General features: G+C 37.7%; 1 protein-coding gene across 1 annotated transcript in view; it reads left to right on the forward strand.

The window, feature by feature from the left end:
• Positions 1-403: 403 nt before the first annotated feature.
• The window catches only part of LOC124165785 (adipokinetic hormone/corazonin-related peptide receptor variant I-like), a 187,339-nt gene continuing 168,063 nt past the window's right edge, over positions 404-19,679 (forward strand). Inside the window, exon 1 of the mRNA XM_046543289.1 lies at positions 404-1,018. Coding sequence (XP_046399245.1) covers positions 725-1,018 — 294 coding nt within the window. The 5' untranslated portion in view covers positions 404-724. The remainder of the gene's footprint in view (positions 1,019-19,679) is intronic.

Raw genomic sequence — 19,679 nt, forward strand, 5'->3', positions numbered from 1 at the left:
TTAAAAAATAACCTCCTTTGACTGACTCTGGCAGGGAAGGAAATTCAGTAGTGCTGGGAGTGAATTCGCTGGCGGGTATGAAGGAAAGCGAGGTTATCAAGGTCCCATGACCCATTATTTGCCCTTTCAAGTGCTAAATCGCATATTTTAGACCGTTGAAAATATAAAAAATTAAATACTTTTGCTTCCTTCTTTGGGTAGTGAGATTTCATTACACCAGGAGCCAATTTTTCGTCAAACTGAATATAAAACATACTTTTTTGACCTATGGAATAATTTGAATACTTTAAAATGTAAGAGTGATTTGTACCGAATCGCGCGGTGAGGCCATTATTCATATAGGAGTGAGATTATAAAATCGTTTTGTGTTAAGACGCTGGAAATCTGTGTGGATGTTAAAGAGGTTTTTTTGCTCCACGAACATTTCGGAGTGGAAAAAAATGGCGAGAAAACGTGTGTTAACGTGGACTTGATTGTTGTGGAAGAGATTGCGAGGATGGTTCAGTGTTGTTCTGCGGAAGAGGTTAGAGATAGCCTAGCTGGTGCAACTTCCATACTTTTCAATTCTCGCAAAAACGGAATACTATGAAGCTCACCCACCCAGTATTCATTTGATTTCCACAGCTTTATCGCCGAGAAGGTTCATTAAACTTCCGTCATCAATCACAAACTCGGTCTAGTTCCTTCCTGTGATTGAAGTTCCATCCCATTCCTCTTAGCTGCAATGGAGTCTATCAGCACCACATTCTTGCCTACGACGGTGACGTGGTTGAACATGTCGTCAGGCAATGCGACGGTTCAGGATAACTACACGGACGAAGTTCCGAAGCAGGAAGAGCTTCCGGAAGACATGCGCTACAATGCCGGACACACGGTCTCCATAGTGACCTACAGTATTCTGCTGGTGGTGTCAGCGGTGGGGAATATCAGCGTGTTGTGCATCTTGCTTCGAAGGAGACGTGGAGCCAGGTCGCGGATAAACACCATGCTTCTTCATCTTGCCATCGCGGACCTGTTGGTGAGTTTAAACATAACTTTCATTCGTGTTTTTTTTAATATTTCTCCAATAAACCTGTTCCATTGCAGGTAGCAAAACTATTCGTAACATAAATGGAGCATAAAAATGAAGGAAATTCCAGAGAAATGCACAACTAGTTTATGCGTTATTAACGATATTGGTTATAAATAGTTTACTCCTAAAAAAAGAGGGTATTTTTTGGAGCGTTCGCTCCTAAAAATATCCTCCAGTTCCATTTGAGCAAATTCCTAAATCTAAAATATTTCTGCCCCAGTGTATTGCAACTAGTTTTATGCATAAATGCCATTACGGCTGTGAAATATACATCTTTTATATTCATTGTTGACCTTAAAAAATATGGGTAAAAAACTCTGTCGAACCACTTTTGGAAAAAAGGTTTTCCTTCAAAGTACATTTCGCAATTCGGTCGATTGAGTAGCAATCTTTAATTTATTTTTTCACCCGACACGATATTGCAGGTTGATTTTCAGCCCGCAATTTCCTCCCTATTTTACCGTGCGTACTCGTTTTCGTTGCCATTACAATATTCTTCAAGGAATTTGGTCGGGCTTTAAGCCAGGCTAAATTCCCAATCTCCTACAAAGTTTCGGCTGCCGACTTGGGCACCGTCTTCGAGAAAATGGTGGCACCGCCAGCAAAAATGACCATTTCATTACAATGCTCCACTTCAATATCTGTGATGAAGTAATATACACAGACGATACAAACGCATCCATTTTTCTGAGCAATAACAAGTGAAACGCGGTATTTATGAAATTTTCCGTTTTTTTCCGAACGTTGAAGCTTATTTAAAATATAATGCAGTCTTCGTTTAACTTCTTCAAAATACACCAGTTACTATTACCCCTTAATGAAATTATGTGGTTGAAATTTGATCATAGGTTTCTGCTATTTTGTGCCTATCATCATGCTTTAATGGACATTCCACATCCTTTAACCGTTCAAAACAATTTATTTCCAATTTCTCCAGCGCTGAAATAGCCTAAAATTAAATATTTATCCCTGTCGAACGAGCTCATTAATTTGACTTGGAAAGACACTCATATTTTTTCAACTTGATCAGTCTAGCTTCGTCCAAATAAATGGTATTATTTATCGTTCGTCAAGTACTATCTCCATTAAATTGTTATACAACGACCTAATCATCACATAATTCCCAAATGAACGACACTCAATAGGCTTTCGCGACGACAAGATTATATTTGACTATGCTTCAATTATTTTCTTTAGTGCATCCTGCTGTATGAATTTAAAATGCCTATGATATTTATAGCGTCATTAAACACCACCAAAAAGAAGAACTTACCCTACTTTTTCTGAGCCTGCCATCGAAGGAAATGTATTACTTCCGTTTGTGCTGGTGGAAGTCTCAAGGTTTTTATAGCTTAGTTCTTGATTCTCCTATTGATATCATGCCTTTAATGGACTATCCTCTTCGCGTGACCATCGATCATAATTTACCTCCATGTACTCCATATTTCAGTGCTGAAGCTTTAATTCTTGCGCCTCTGTTGAGTTGATAACTTTGACGGGGATGGCGTTGATTTTTTCCACTTCATTCATCTAGCTTCGTTCTAAGAATGGATTTCCTCTCTCCTTCGCAAGGTATTTCTATCATTAAAATCACATCTAAAAAACTATGCGTAACTAAATTTTCTCAAACTAATCGTTCATTGTGTCCGTGTAAAATTGGATTCATTCTTAAATTATTCCTTAAATACTCGATTACTCGGCTCGATTAGTATGCATGTGAATGGGTTCCTAGGTTACTGTTTCAGTAAACAATAGACTTTGTTATTTGTTATTTACATCACCATCATTAACCCGTTAACACCTAGCGGTACCAAATGGTACCAGCTGGTAGTGCAGAGCTAAACGTAACTTTTTTTTGTCATTTATCGTAATTTATTAGGGTTTTTGAGAGTTTAAATTGATAAGAATATTTTCAATAACTTTTTTCCCAAAAGTTTGCTATTTTAAAGCTATCATTAACGTATTTAAAGCCGTTTGAAAATTGAGAATTATCAACTAGCCAAAAATAACGGAATTTTTAGAGCAAGCATTTCGATTTTCTTCACTTACGCCTTACGTACTGTTAATACAAAAGTTTTATTATTTAATTATGATGGTTATAACATTTTTTATCGTATAAAATATGGTTATTTGATTTGACCTTAATATTTGGGATGTTATGATGCAGCATATTTTGGTGGTACCACATGGTACCGATTGGCGTAACTACTAGTGGCAAAAGAATACATTTTGCACCTTATTACTCAGAATTTCGTTGACATTTAGATAGATAATTACCGCAAAAATCGCAGAAATTTTAATTCAGACGTTACCGGGTTAAGGTAACTAAACTTTGGAGGCACGGTTCTGGGAAATCTATTAGTTTCTACCGTGAAGGCGACAATTTTAATTCTATAACTTCGTATTTGATATATACATCGACGGAATTTCAAGAAATCGAAATCCGAAACAACAATCAATGACAGAGCTCACATATTAACGAAGATAAATGCGCCGTTACATGGATTGGATTTGTACTGCGAAGAGCCTATTTTTTCCGTTGAGAGATAATTTTTTTCATAAAAATTACCGTAATAATTATAGTTCGCTCGATTACATGTATGTAAATTTAACACGTGTTTGGCTTAAATTGTTACTATCCATCTTGGCAATAAATTTAAAGATCACAATACTCCTTTTCAGGTGGTCGTAATTTATCAATCTTCGTGACCAATTAATGAATAAAATCTTACGCTACCTTCATTCAATTTTCAGGAGATGTCGAGAGCAGCTTTTTCAACAGTTGCCTGTATCTCCATGAAAAAAATATCGCATTGAAAATATAACTGGGAAAATTTTGTGGATTAAGTCTGTGTTAAATGTGTTTACCAAGTTTTGCTATTTATTACTTGGAAAGCTCAAGATAACAGCGAAAGTTTTTGTTGATAAATTGGTCGCGTAAAAGGATCGCTTGAGGTGATTCTGGACAAGTAATTGAGAAACGAAAACAAGGGTGAACAGCGTAATCCAATGCGGCTGGTGAATAATATTACTGCAGTAAATATTCGTCAAACATTTGATAATGATTGATGTATGAACGAGATATCAAAAGTATTTGCACTCAAAACTGATAATTACGATGCAAACACACTTAGGGCCGGTTATATAATGTCTGGGTTAAAATTTTGCGGAGCATGAAAACTGGAGTTAACTCATTCTTGCGTTGGAGATCTGAATTTAACGAAACGTTATTTTGACCTACTTTTACTTACTGCAGCTTTCTAAAAATCTCCAGCTTAGGTTTTGGGTGTACCATGTTCCGGTTTACGCTAACCAGACATTATTAAACCTGCCCTTAATAAGCCACAGTTAACACACAGTACCGTGAATATTTACGGGAATATATTTTTGAATGAATCGTTATGATCTTCATGGTCACTTAATTCGCATGGTCACCGCACAATCGGCGGTGCGGCTGACGTCACATTCAGTGGGAGCTTAAACAATGTCTCCGGGAAATAATCGGAGATTACGTTATCACGGTGACGCATGGTCGAGCTGTATGACTAGCTGAGCCGGTTCTTACAACGAATTTACTGAAATTTGGTTATGACCCGTTCTCACGAACTCGGTCGGTATCTCTTTAACAACCAACGTGCATTCTCATAACCGTAGTTGCCCAGTGCTGCCCTCGAAGTTTTAAAACTCATATGAATACAAATTACCAGGGCAAAAAAATTCCATTCCAATCCAAATAACTTATTTTGATTGATAATCACCTTCATTTCGCTGAATATCCATCCCCGATACATTTTCGCTTAAGAATTCTCGAAATGATCACAATGTCGTTTTACTTCTCTTTCCGATTTCGGCCGCGGCAGGACAGGCGCGCACTAGCGCGACCACGGCCACGACCGTAGTGGCCGACGACCAGTTTTAGCATTGCAACAAATGGAGCGTCGCGCACTAGGCCAAGTGTGACTCCTTGGTCGGACCCAAGTCGTCCGACCAAAATATTTGAATTTGGTCGTCCCCGACTCAGCGGTCGTTGCGGCCAGAAATTACACGTATGCATTGTAATGGCGCGCCGCGCACTGACTCCGACTTCACTCCGACCCGACCAAACCGACTGAGCAAGTGGACGGTGAATGTGTTTTGCTATCGTGGGTGTGGTCGTGGTCGTGCTCTGGTCGGAAGATGTACGACAGAGATCTGTCGTGGTCGCAGCAGTGGTCGTGGTCGCGCAAGTGTGCGCCTGCCCTAATGCTGACCACGGTTTTACAGGCAGCTTTACGAACTACTGATATGTCGCTAGCCAACGTGTATTCAGACGATGATTATGGATTGCACCAGGGTACGGAACCTTAGTTGCAGCCGAGGTTGTGTGAATGGGGAATTAGAATGTTGACATAAAGTAAACGAGGGCCGATGAATACTAGTGGTATTACGTGGATATGGTGATTACCAGGAAGTTAGTTTACTGAGATAGATTGCTAGTTTAAAATAGTGGAGTAGACCTCCATGAGTACCGCGTCTTCTTGAGTACACGATCAATGCTCAGGATCTCGAATACTTTTCATTAATTGATAGAAGAACCAATATTCAGGGCGTTGGTGTTTTTGGTTGCAGAGTTATTGATTGTTGGGAGCGATGGGTACTATTTTTTAGGGAATGTGGAAATAAATAACGCAGTGTAAGTAAAATGATTTTTTTTAAAAAGACATCCATTGGATGGTGTTTCAAGGCCGAAAATAAATTTACTTTTATGCTCGCCACTATAATTAGTGCCATTTTAAGGGCCGAAAGCTTCTAAAAGTTTTGGATCCGTTTTTATCGTATTAAAGACCAAAAAAAAAAGAAACTAGCCTCAAGTCTGTCCAAAGTTTAGTCGAAATTTTGTGAGCTATTTTTAAAACTTGCTTCCGGGTCTTTCGGAAACAGCTGTGTTTGGCGCTGCCATCCAAAGTTTTCGCGGCCGTTACAAGTGTGGGAGGCAAAGCGCCACCCGCAGCTGCCTGCCTCCGGAAGAGATCCAATCAGGTCATCTCCGCGGTGAAAACCGTCAAATGCCTTGATACTTTTTCTTTATACAGTTGTTTGCGAAGGTTCATGACGTTTTCATTCTTTGAGGATTTAATTGTGGTTCTTCTTAGCTTACATTTTCCCAACCTCGTAATCGGGCGACAGGCTTAATTTATGAATTTATATCTCCACAGTTAAAAATTATGAAGTTATACAAAGATGCAGGAGTTACTAGGTGACAAAAAATCGCATTAATGCCTTCGCTGTATTTTTATTATGTCCAAACATAAGGTAGGGGTAGGGGCAAACGAGGGGTAGAAGAATACACTAGTGGGTTGAACGCCTGACTGCTGATCGAAGGGTTACGGGTTCAATTCTCGGGTGAAATATTTAGACATCCTCAAAGCACATGGGGATTAAGGAAGAATCTACAATCCCTCAGGTGGTGGTTGATGAAATATATATTCTTAAAGAGTCCTTTGGTTCAGATTGTGAACAGTTTAATTAGTAAATTGTCACAGCACACCATATACCTTTTTATATTTACCACAAACTAATCTTTTTCCTAACAGCAATTAGCTAAAAAAACTATTTAATAAAACATATCATGGCAACCTATGCAACCTGACATGTTGCTTCCACAGCATATTGCAAATTGCGATATTAACAGTGGTATGGGAGACGGCTTTATTCATTTCATGTCCTACAAACATGGGATCGAAACTCCTTTGTTACCGAGCTATGGCAACGCAAACATTTTTTGGATGCAATATGCGGTTACCATAGAAACGGTTTTTCTTGGGAATCCAGCCTCTTCGACATTTTGATAAATTCTTTGCGATTTTAGGGCATTTTATAATTAAATTTGGACTAAAATGTGCGATTATAATTGTCTGAAACATTTAATCTCAAAATTTGTGCGATTGCGTAATCGTGTAGTTGATGCTCACTCAAAGCTCTCGTTTAATTAAGCTAAAAGATAAATTGTTACAAAATATTATAATCGCCCATTTTCGTCCAACGTTAATTATGAAATGCCCTTAAAATGACAAAATATAAATTATAATGTCGAAAAAGCTGGATCCCCATGAAAAACCGTTCTCATGGTAACTGTAAAGAGCATCCCAAAAAATTATTGCGTTGCATTAGCTCAGTAACCAATGAGTTTCGACTCGAGTTTATGGACAGTTGAAATTTTCTTCCGATCTACCTCCTGATGTATTACAGATTCCTCATAAAATACCCTGTATATCCTCAAAGTACGAGATAGTTAAGGGATAGGATTGACGCCCCAACCCTGCATGTGCAGTGTTCTCACGAATGAAGCATAAGTTCTCTAGTATGATCTCTGGCTCCACCTATCCAAACCAGCCTTGAATCACTTGGTGATTGATAGTCAAATAAATTCAAAATGAAACACTGGAATTTACTTAAAATTTCAAATAAATGAAAGCGAAAATTTCTCAAATCGAAGTAATTTCAGTCCTGAATATTATAAAAATAAACGGTGCCCAAATAAAGTTCAATTGGAATAACAAAGTTTGCGTTTTCATTTAGTTAAACTTAAACTAAATTAAAATTTTATATGATCCGGCGTTATAAACCATGAATATTTCCCTATTTTAGGGATTTGACAGTAATTCAGTCATTGGTATTCACATCAATTGATATAATTTCGTTTAAGCAACATATTAGGATTTAACTATTCCAATTGGGTATGAATAAATAATGTTATTGCTTCTTTAGTCAGATGAATTTATGATTGTCCGCTCTTGCATAAAAGGTTATTAATATACTTTTGATGATATTTCAGACCTCTTGCATTACATTTCATTTTACTGCCAAAAACTTGTTGAAAGAGAATTTTCACGGCTTTAAACATAAATGCACATTTTAAGAGCGGTTTTGGCCTAACCAAGCATAATTCTCATCCCTGTTTGTTGTTTATAAATGGCAAACATAACTATTGCACATTTAGATGTCAAATAAAACCCTCATCACATAATGAGCTCGAGGAAGAGAGTAAATAAAGCCCAGAGAATCACCCTATATTTCCAAATTTGGGGTCTAAATCGGATGACTAAACAGACTCAGGCAAATACGGGCATTGCGTGGAAGTTTAACGAGAGACCGCATGTGGCACACGAGTAACGGCTCATTTAAACAGCTCATTTCCGATGAAATGGTTAATGTTCATCGTGTCATCGTTGCTACCTCGAGAATGGAGAGACTCATTGAACGGCTCATTTGAAGATCCTATAGCTCTCCAAATGTGATCATTTTCTTTTGAAAATGCAGAATGATCCTCACTTATTTTGAGGGTTGCTTAGTCTATCAAAATATGGCCTCGGTCCCGCGGTAGGTTGTTGTTATAGCATTAGATAACCTCATTTCCTTTACTTTGGTACTGCGGGTTTCAATTTTTGATTCGACGTTATTTTATGACCGCAACTAGAGGGAGTACTGCAATTACGCGTGGAGGGTCTTAAGGGAAGCGTAAACACTACCTGGTATAATTGTCTCTTTGGGTGTCGAATTGGCCACATTCTGGACACTGAGCGCTTCTCGGAGAATCTCGACAACCCAAACATGCTGGGGTTTCGATCATACGCCAATCATGAATCAATGCCGATACTTGACCTAGCATAATTCCAAGGACCCTCATTGGTGCACGGCTTCCTGTGTAAAATCAGACATGCTTTATGTCGCATAACAAGTCTTACCTTTGTACTTCAGGTTTGCAATTATAGAACCATTGTATACAACTATATATATCTGAACAAAATACAAAGGAAGTCTGCGTGGTTCGTCAAAAACCGCTGCGGGCGTACAGACAGCGTTACTCAGATGTTAAGTGAATAAGACTGGGAGCCGCTTGAAACTCGGAGGCTCCGCGCTAAGCTTAGATTGCTTGAAAAATTTAGAATGCATATCTTTAAGAGCGACAGGGAGAATATAATTTTAGAGCCACACTATATTTCCAGGTCCGATAGAAGCGATATATTAAGAGAGATGTTTTGCGGAACGGATAGATGTGGGAATTCGTTTTTCCCCAAGCCATAAAGGATTTTAATAAACGCTAGTCCCAACTTCGTTAAAGCACTTCATTTTTTATGTGTATATAGCTGGTGTCCTAACACGCCCTGCCTTTTAGGCGGATTGCGGGGTATTATGTAGATGTAGATCTCCCTCAGACTGATACTGCGGTAAGGATATCAGAAAGAGAATTGCATCGACAAAGGAAGCGTTCATGGAGAATAAATAGCTGATGTTAGGATCGCTATGAAGATGTTTGAAGAAAAGGCTGGTAATGAGCCTGATCTGGAGTGCAGCTTTTTGGGGAACGGTAACGAGGATAATGACGAAAATAATAACAATGATTTATATTATTAAAAATGAATTCATACAATATTCATAAATATATTTGAAATTGAGGGGCCCTGTAAGGGAAAAGTCTTGTTATCAGGGTACAAACAGTTTTTCACATGCTTTTCCTTAATGATGTAAGCATATTTCATTATGTGATGCGCAAGATACTTCATGAGAAAAAAAAATTCTTCCTGTAACATACACATTTACTATGGAAATAAAAGAAGGAAAAATTAATGGAATAAACTTAATGAAAGACATGTTCAATGTTTCACGTAAAAATAAAGCGGCACGATTACCGCTTCATTTTTTCGTTACAATGCCAGATATTAACATTTATTTTGGTAATCGAAGAAAATTTGTACAAAAGCCTTTACTTCAATTTTTTGGTGGTTTATCATGTAATTTATAGCCCATGAACAAAGAGAAGTATTTTTTTAAGCGTCAGATTGACTATAGGCATACGGACTCAATAGAATCTACGAAGATTTTACATGTTATGCCTGTCCATTTCTTTAAGCACATTGTCGCTTCTTACGTCAAATATTCTTATTATCTTACAGCAGTACATAAGGGGAGGATTCTCAGTCGAGTAAAAAGTGAAGAAATGAAGGAAAACTTGAATATTCCAGAATCACTCGAGATTTGGGTGTGGAGGAGGATAGATAAGGTGAAATGGACCAAGAGAAAGAGAAATAATGAAGTTCTGGATATTGTGGGTGAGGAGAGGCATGAATATAGCGAATACTGAGCGGGAAGGGGATGTTAAAAACATTATTAGAGGGAAGAATGATTGGTAGTTGAGGGTTGGGAAGGAAGTGAATGATATTAATATGCAAACTGATAGGGAATAGAAGCCTTATTGCCAACTAAAGAGAGAGCTTCATGTTTGGAGAGGAGACGGCCCGAGTTTTTCGCAATTTCTCTAGCGCCCATGATAAATATCCCCTTACATTTCAGAAGTGTGATTTACGCATGAAAATTACATTCAAAAACAGATTTATTGACACATTTTATAAAATATCAAAACTTTTTGCTATCCTTACACGAATATTCGCTTGTCCGCATAAAAGTAATCACAGCCCTATGCATTACATTCAAACAGATATGCACCACATACTTTTTCTTTCCTAACACTGACTTTGGAGTAGAAAAACACTCATGTTATCTTACATTATCAAGGTAGATGACATGTTAGTGATTGTTCAGAATGGTTCAGCTTTTAAATCATACCCCTTACCTTAAGGTTGTGGGAGAATGAAACGAATTATGCTTATGAACTGTAGTAAAATACGATTAATTGCTGACAATGCCGTCAACTATCGCGAAATTAGTGATCATTCTGACTTTAAACTATTATCAGCTTTAAACAGCGTTCATGTGCGGAGCTAAGAGTGGGGACTCGAGCTTAATCAGAGCAAATGCATGGCGGTACATTTATTGCGGAGGTCGTACAACTATCCCTATGGCTATTCCATGGATAGTTGGTGAGTACTCACGAAAAGGGGAACGGGGAATTGCTACGCAGGAGAATGAATAGATGCATGTTAAACAGCTTGGCATTTTATCGTTCATTTTAAAATTCTCAATAGATTCCAGTTTAGCTCCTTTGTCAACTGCCTATAAAATATTTGGTTTAAAATCAGATGCATAATTTAAATATAATAAATGACTTTCAAAACGAGATTTAGAGTCTCGACCGATAAATTATAAATTTTTAATGCTATTCATGCACTACATACTCCCGTTTGTCCCTCATAAAAGCAAACAAAGCCGTATGTGGTATATTAAAAAAGGTATACACCATATATTTCACCTTTTCTAAAACAGTCTTTGGATAGAAAAACAATCTACCCATCTTATATACTTCAGAGTAAGGATATATATTAGGCTTAAAGATAAGTATGCAATTACGTTTGTCAGGTATCTATGCAACCTGAAATCTACATCTACATTAACCGGTAAAATTTCAATTTCAGCCAAAGTTTGTGTTACTTCAGTTATTTCATGACAACATCAGTTTTATTGACATAGATATTCCCATCTCATGAGTTATTTTTTGTTATTTTGCCATCAATAAAGGCCGAGTGAATAATAATTTTTGAAATTCTATCAATGGGAAAATAAAGTACTAAGTTAAAGAAGCCTTAATACTTCTGTCCGCACTTCGGCAACAAATACATTTCTTAAGACCACAGCCCCGCTAAATGTAGTGGTTGCGGTAGTCAATGGTGCTGTAAGTATCGAAGACATTTTTCTTTCTTATTGCAGAAAGTTTTAAAGAAAGCAATAGAAGCGTAGTTAGTTATAACCTAATCTTCGTGAAAGCTCTTTTAGCCTCGTAAATTCGTGAATTATGTGATGGATAATTTTTTTTTGTGACTTTAATGGCAGTAGTACTTGTCAAAGGATAAATGATATTCTCTTTAGGGCAAAGATAGAATGATCAAATGAAAGAATCGGAATCTTCCCGGTCAATTTGATGAACTCCTTCAAGAGAGATAAAAATTTAAACTTCAGCAAAGCGCGCCTGAGTGCTTGAAAGTAAATTATTGCTAATGACTACGCGATGGTGATTGCTAATGGCTGGAAGTCCACTAAAAGCACAGCATTTGACACAAAGTAGTTGAGTGCTATGATCCCTGATCAATCATACATTTTCACTAAGGTACGACTATGCGACGAAGTACAGAGTGCTAAGTACTTGCCTTGAAAATTTGACAGTGAAAATGAGTATCCTTTTTCTTGCCATAGGACGAGAATAAATAAAACTTAGTCAGTGAATCGTCGAACGTAAATGGTTAGAAGTGGGCCCCAAACACATCCCAAACTGTCCGTGTGTTTGCAAATCGTATACGTGCGTAAATTAAAGCTGTGTATATCCTGGAGTGCAGGTTGTTCTCTCGTCGGGTGAAGTATGCACGTTGCATAACTTCAGGGAAGAAATCCTCCATTTTATTTATCCGTATTCGCATGCATTATACATTTGCCGACTGTCAACATTACTATCTTGAATTTACCTATTACCTTGAAATTACCTCTCTATGTTCTTACTTTTTACCTTATATTCATTTTAATCTACCGAAACTTAACAGTGGGCAACATACCTGTAAAGCAGTGATAATGAAAGCCAACTACTACTAATGGATGAAGTTGTAACATAAAGCATGCAATATAATGCCATTGAAAGCAATTAAACATAAAAATCAAGTTCATGCATGACTTCTTTGAGAAGTTTAGAAATGTGCAAAGTGTATCAATTTATTAATGATAGAAAAGGTTTGGAATATTTAAATAATTTTTTCCTTTAATGACCGTCAAGCGTTGTATAAATTCAAAAACGATAAATATTTACCACTTTTTAGTGATATCTCGGTGAATAATTATTCTGACGCTTTCCTCGATAGAGAAACTCTGGGTGATTCTTCAAGAACGGTGGTCATTTTTGTTATCTCCTTTTTTTAGAAATACTTATGACTATGCACAGGAAGACCAGTTGCAAAATAAATTGGCTAAATATGAAAGTTGTTTAAAAATTGTGGTGCATTCTACTGTTGACGATTCGAAATAGCTTAATTCGTTGCAGTGTTGCATTTCCTGGAAAGGGTGGTCAGAATTCGGTTTAAACACGCATTAATGCTTGGTGATTAATTGAGTTTTAGAACAAAATGCGTTTTCATAACACGTGATTCGCTGATAATCTCTGTCTGTTGGCTAGTCAGTGGTCCAGAAGTTAACAATGCGTCTAAAATTTTTGCCCGGTAGAAATGCTTTTGGAAAAATAGGAAGCAGACGATAATATTTTTTAGCAAGAAACATTTTTAATGGTAGACAATTAGCTTTAATGCTGAAAGATAATAATTTTACTCCATTTATTAAATTTACGTTATTGACTATGCATTAAAGATATTCATTTCAACAAAGTCAGTTTTTTAGTACCTGCATATAATATAATGAATATGCTACCAATGTTTTTTGCTGTTTCAATTAATGCAAATTCTCTTATATCGTCTATAATGTTTTCATCTCAAGACCCATGTAAAAATATTTATTCCACAAACTCTTCAAACGCCATAAGTCGTGTTTTTAATGATCCCTCTTCAGGACAAATAGGAAGGCTAATTTAATGAAATGATAAATTCAACTCTCCGCTGCAACGTTCATAATTATTTTGCTTCGTGATGAATGTGAAAGGGTGTTTGTAAGCACTGCGTTGAGCGGTAAGTGACAAATTAATTTCGTGTCCGCATTGCATACGTTTATGGGAACAGTTCCCCTGAATTTCTCTTTAAAACATTGAATAATAGTTCTTTTCTCCTTATTTTTTGCTCTTACGTGCATTTAAAATCAAATACTTTTACTAGTTTTAAATATGAAATACAATTAATGAGCAAATGAGCTAAGCTAATGATTAAAACAGTAATAATGAGAGGTAATAACTAATTGCAGCTGATGTTTTTAACAAATAGTATAAAGTTTTCACCATAAGTACATCCTTCCACCAGGAAGTTTCATAGGATTTTGAAGAAGCTTTGTTGATTTCGTCTCTCATCTATCCTTCCGAGCTAATTATCCGCTTTTTTTAAATAATACGATATATTAACAAATCAATTTCAAAATCCACGTTTTGATTCAAACTACAAAGATGAAAATAAAACACACTGCCTTGGGCAACGCTTTAAGTTTACTGATAAAAGATATGTTCAAATAAAAAACGTGGTTCATTCTCGCTTTAAATTTGACGCTTAGTGGTATGATTTTATCATCGTATATTTGAGATTTTAGATGAGCTATGGTAATGAATATATGTAACATTAATCGCAAAATTGCAGCGAAAGAATTTTATTTCATACGTTGAAAATGATGCACATCACGAAATTTAGGAATTGAGCATGTGGTAATTAACTTATAAAATTTGAACTTGAGACTTCGGGCAAAGGCAGAGTGGTTTTTAATGTTTTTAATTTTATTAAGGAACCTAGGTTTTTATATTGATTTCTTAATGTATTATAGTATTTTATTCTCTCTATCATAATTAAAACGTGGGTGTTTAATTCTTTTTGAAGCTATTTTAGCATTATTACTAAACTCGATTGTTTACATTTTCTCAGCGCCAAATTGCCACAAACAGTTTTTCATAATCGCTAATTGTATAAATTTATGGTGTAGCAGAGCGATAAATGCCAATGTTAATTCTCAAAAATGCCTCTGAAGAACTATAAAAAAGCGTAAGAATGCATGTTATCTGCTTCTTAAATGTATTGCAAATTATAAATTTATAGCTTATCGGGGAGTGGGTTGTATTGAAGAGGCAATATTTTTCCCGGAAGGATGAGTACATAGTCAATAAAGTTAACTGATAAAAACGGGATAGAAATAGCTTCTTTCTCCCAGTATTTTGCTAATTTGCATTTTAAAACAAACAAATGAGTTATTTAAAATAGCATCAGGCTTTTAAAAATAGTAATGAAGTTTTCAAAACTCGATTTCAGCATTGTAATATCCTGCGCTCCACCAAGTTTTGGAGAAATTCGAAGACGCCCCCAATTCAGGGTCTCTTGTTCTCGTCCACCCTTCAACCCGAGCATGTATTATCTGCTCTTCTGATTTAAGCATTCTTCTCGATCAACCCCAATTTCGGCAGTAGAAAACTTTTGCGCAGGAAATTTTTATTTAGAGTGGTTCCTTGCGACCAGGAAGTTGGGACGGTGTTTAGTGATTGGGAGCCTCTCTCGAGATGCAGGTAAATGGAAGGTTATATGGGGACTGATGCTGAGTGGCGGGTCCTAGTGCGTAAAGGGAGCCAAGATCCGCATGTTCGAGAACCTCTCTTTGCCCTTGGGGATATGAGAATCGGAAGAGTTCCTCAAATGCGCCTGCTGTGAGCTTGTCCGTAACTTTCGTCAGATGAGGGTAGAGAAAAGAATGTGATGTAAACGTGCCACTTGGGACAAAACTTATGCTCAAGTATGTCCAGCCTCCAATGTACGAATTGATCAAGGATGAGACGGTTCTAAATTCGCATGAGTTTTTGCACCAACCTTTTTATCAGAACATATTCAATACCAGATTGAATAAAATGCTGGATAGACAGCTACTTGCGATGGGTTCCAAAAAATGATTTTTTGCCCATGGTATTCATTGGTAAATATTTGTAATTTCCATGTTTTAGTGCCCCATCACATTTCAATGTGGCACAGAACACAATATCATAAAAAGCACCACTAGGGACAAAACGTGTGTTCTCGTAAGCGTACTTTTTTATTCCTCCAACTTATGACTTGATGAAGGATGAGACCTATATATACGCTCCAGAGTGTTGCACCAACCATTTTATCAGTGAATATTCAACCCATAAGTCCATCAAATATTGCATAGAAAGGTAAAAGCATTCATTGATAAATATATGAAATTTCCGTATTTCAGAGTTCCGTCAAAGTTTATGTGGTACATAAAGGAATGTAAACGTTTCACTTGTGATAAAGCTTACCCTTTCATTAGCGAAGCCTTCAATGCATGACTTGATCAAGGATGAGACCGTTTTAAACGCACTCGAGTTTGTGCACCAACCATTTTATCATTAAATATTCAATCCAATAGTATTTGAAATGCTGCATGGACAGCCACTTTCGATGAGGTCCGAAGAATGTTTTTTTTATAACGGTAGTCATTGATAAATATTTGCAATTTCCGTGTTGTGGAGGTCCGTGACAATTTTATGCGGAGTATTACCGATCGACCGGAAAGGTTTATCATTATGATTGCAATGTGAATATGCTTACTATTATCCTGGCTTTCATAGTTGCATGCTTAGAAGAAGGTGGGGGAGACTTGGGATGACTTAGATATAAGGTGGTAGGTATGATGTTTGAAACAGTGAGGTTCGTAGATGATCAAAGATCAAGGCCTGATTGATTGATTGATCGATCTCACTCGAGTAAGGAATACTTTCATCATAGCAGCAAACATTTAGCTTTAAAGCGATCAAAAAATACATGAATAATAAGAATTGTTTATTATAGATTATGAAAGGGAAATGTTTTGGTCATTTTACGGAGGTAAAAATAAAATTGAAGGTGGCGCTGCAAGGCATCAGAAACGATGAGTACTAAAGGTTTTTCTCGTTGTGGAAAAAACGTTTTAACCAATGTATCAGTAAAAATGGAAAGTACTTCGGGAGGAGGAGTACTTTATAACACGAAAAATTAAATTTTGATTTTTTTTTAAATTGTGTCCGATTATTTTCGGGTCCCCCCTTGTATATCATTATTGAGAGGTATTTTTTAAGCGGATCGTATGAAAATGCAACGGAGTTCGCTCCTTGATTCGGGCGTAGGATTCTGGCTGTGGCGGAAGCTATTGTGATACCGTAATTTTGGGATGAAGGGGCCACTATATCGCTTCACCGGTCGGCAGAAATTCCTATTCTACCGACCTCAGATGCAATCCACGTCAAGATCACCTCCGGTCGGCACGTCTTGCGGTTCACTCCACGCTGTCTCCTTGAATTTATGTGTGCGTGCCTTACTTGTGACGCATTGATCAGCACGATCAGCGAAGGCGTACCATTCATATGCCACATCACTATCATGGGCAGTCATCAATGCTATGATTGGTTTGACGTATGTCTCCCTCTCAGCTCTCTCATCGGCTAATATTTTAACACCTTCATATTCTTCTGCTTAAAATTTTCCCCCACTTTCTCTGTGTATCTTATTCGTGTCCTACCTCCACCGTTCTATCTTTCCACTTAAACGCAGGCGATAATTTTCAATATACCATCGTGTCTCATGATTTTGCGGGATACATTTTCCAGTCTTCCAACCAAAGTCTTCAAAAGATTTTTCAGCGTATTTTTCATTCACTACCATATTTTTTTACTGAAGCGCCACCATTAATTTTGTGACTTAATCTCCACATTCAATTTTATTTCGTTTAAAATTCGATAAATATTTATCGGACGGCGCTGAAACTGATCGAAACACAGATATCCTTGTAAAATTCAGGTTTATTTAAAACATCAGAGCTTTATCTTATAGGGACCTTGTTCGATATCGATAGCAAAATTCCACCGTAACAAACTGACCGACACCAATTAGAGTTAAGGAAACCCTTGTGAAAAGCATGGAAAATTCCTGTTTTTGTCCCCTTAACTGTTTCGATGAGTGAATTTTCTCGAACTTCACTCGTAAAAAACGATCTTATTTAAGATTTTTGGATGGTTTAGGGTTAGGTTCTGGCCAGAGTTAGCCATTGCTTTGTGAAGATCGTAGATTCAGGTTTATGGCCATATGCTATCCCTGTACGAACTTGCACCTCGTAGGGTTTAATCTGGGGTTTTTCGAATATTTCACCCGGTATTTAGTCTTGGGACTTTTCGATCAGGAGCCAAGCGCACTATCTATTATGCCACCACACCAACATATCTTAAAAGTAGTAGTGCCACACAAATTGAATTTTATTATAATTTTTGTTTCCTATACTCTAGCAAAGAATTGTAAATCAAATATTGCGTTTCTATTAGATACAAAGTTATAGCGATGCGTTGTAGAAAATGCAAGATGCCAGCAGGTATTCATTCCAACATGGCTATATGTTCACATAATGCGATATTTTGGCACTTTTGAAATTTTTATCTAGGATATCCTAGGGCCATCTCCACCAATTTTAACATAGTTTCAGTAATTTTCCGAAGTTCTGCGAAATATGGCTTTATACTCCTTCACTTCTAGGTTTAAGATAAAAACCTGCCACGCAGTCTTGCTGCAATAGTGTCAAAGGGAGTAAAGTCTGGAAAATTACGAGGTATACGAAATAAATGCTAATGTTATCCCTGCAGCGACTTCGATCAGTTCCATAGAGTTACTCCACGCTGTCCCCTCGAGTGAGTGCATTTGCCTTGCTCGCCGCGCATTGATCAGAGGCTATTCTTGAGTGATTCCTCGAGGGGTAGGAAGAGCTATGTGACATGCCTCCACGGCTAGCATATCATCTTCGCGCAGGGCTTCTCGTCCACTTGAAGCGACACTATGATCGTGTCTAGGGAGACAAAGATAATTGGCCTCGCGTTCATGCTACGGCGGTGTGAACAGCGTAAATCAGCGCGGCAAATCCTGAGTGCACGAAGCAAGGTAGACCTCCGCCGTGACGAGCGACTTTGATCGGTTTCAGAGGTATCACAAGGATTACTTTCAAAGCAAGTTTAAGGCTGCTATGATTAAAAACTTTTGGGCTATGTCGCCGCGTCAATTCTTGGGTGGCCCCAACGTTTCCCGACCGATTCCGGTCACTTTTTCATGGGATTATGAAGAGATGGGAATTTAAAATCTTTTATATAGGTATCTGAGTCAGGTGGTGGGGGAAGGGGAGCTGGAGGTTGGAGGAGTGGGCTGCTACTTGTTTCTTTCACTACGGGTTGCCAAGTACGGCTAATTTTAATGCCGGTGTCTCTGTTGAAATTATTATTTTCTTCTTTGAATATTTCAATGGCTTCCCTGACCAGTCTCTGTTTAAAACCTTTAACTTTGGCAAGGATTTTGGTTTCCTTGAGGTCGATGGTGTGGCCAAGCGCTGCGTGTTCGGCTACCGCAGACTTTGTTGATTACCCCAGTCGAATCGCTCTCGCGTGCTCTTCTAGGCGTGTTTTAACTGATCTTCCTGTTACGCCGTAGTAGTTCTTCCCGCAGGTCTGGCAAGTAATTTGGTAGACCCCTTCCACTTGTAGTGGAGTTCTATCCTTGACGGTGTTTAGGAGATGCTTTATCTGTCTGTGAGGCGAGAAGATTGTCCTTATCTGGAATTTTGCTAAGATATTTCCTATTACGTTTTAACAAAGTTTAAGGTCTTTAGATCACCGCATCTTTACCTGAGTGAGTGAGGAAGTGCTGGAAATTTCTGGAAGGAAAAAAGAATTTACGTGGGTGTCGAAGGAGACATATTCATGGCGACCCTTCCGGGTACGGGAATGGATGCTGGCGGGTACAGAAAGAAAGGCTCGACCTTGCTCTCAACCAAAGGAAGCGAGAAAAGTAGGAGGCATTATACTGTGAGAGAAATACTGAAATGAGAATGATGGAATGCTGGTCGCTAGGCCCTACGCACGGGAGAAGAGGAAGCCTACATTTTTTATCCATAACTTCCACATCTGAAAACTTCTTTTTCGTATTGAACTCGAGCTTTTAGCTTTAAACTTGGAGAATAACCGAAATCAGATGCTTTTGCAAAGAAAGAGGCAGAT

The sequence above is a fragment of the Ischnura elegans genome, chromosome 9 (assembly GCF_921293095.1).
Source record: "Ischnura elegans chromosome 9, ioIscEleg1.1, whole genome shotgun sequence".
NCBI lineage: Eukaryota > Metazoa > Arthropoda > Insecta > Odonata > Coenagrionidae > Ischnura > Ischnura elegans.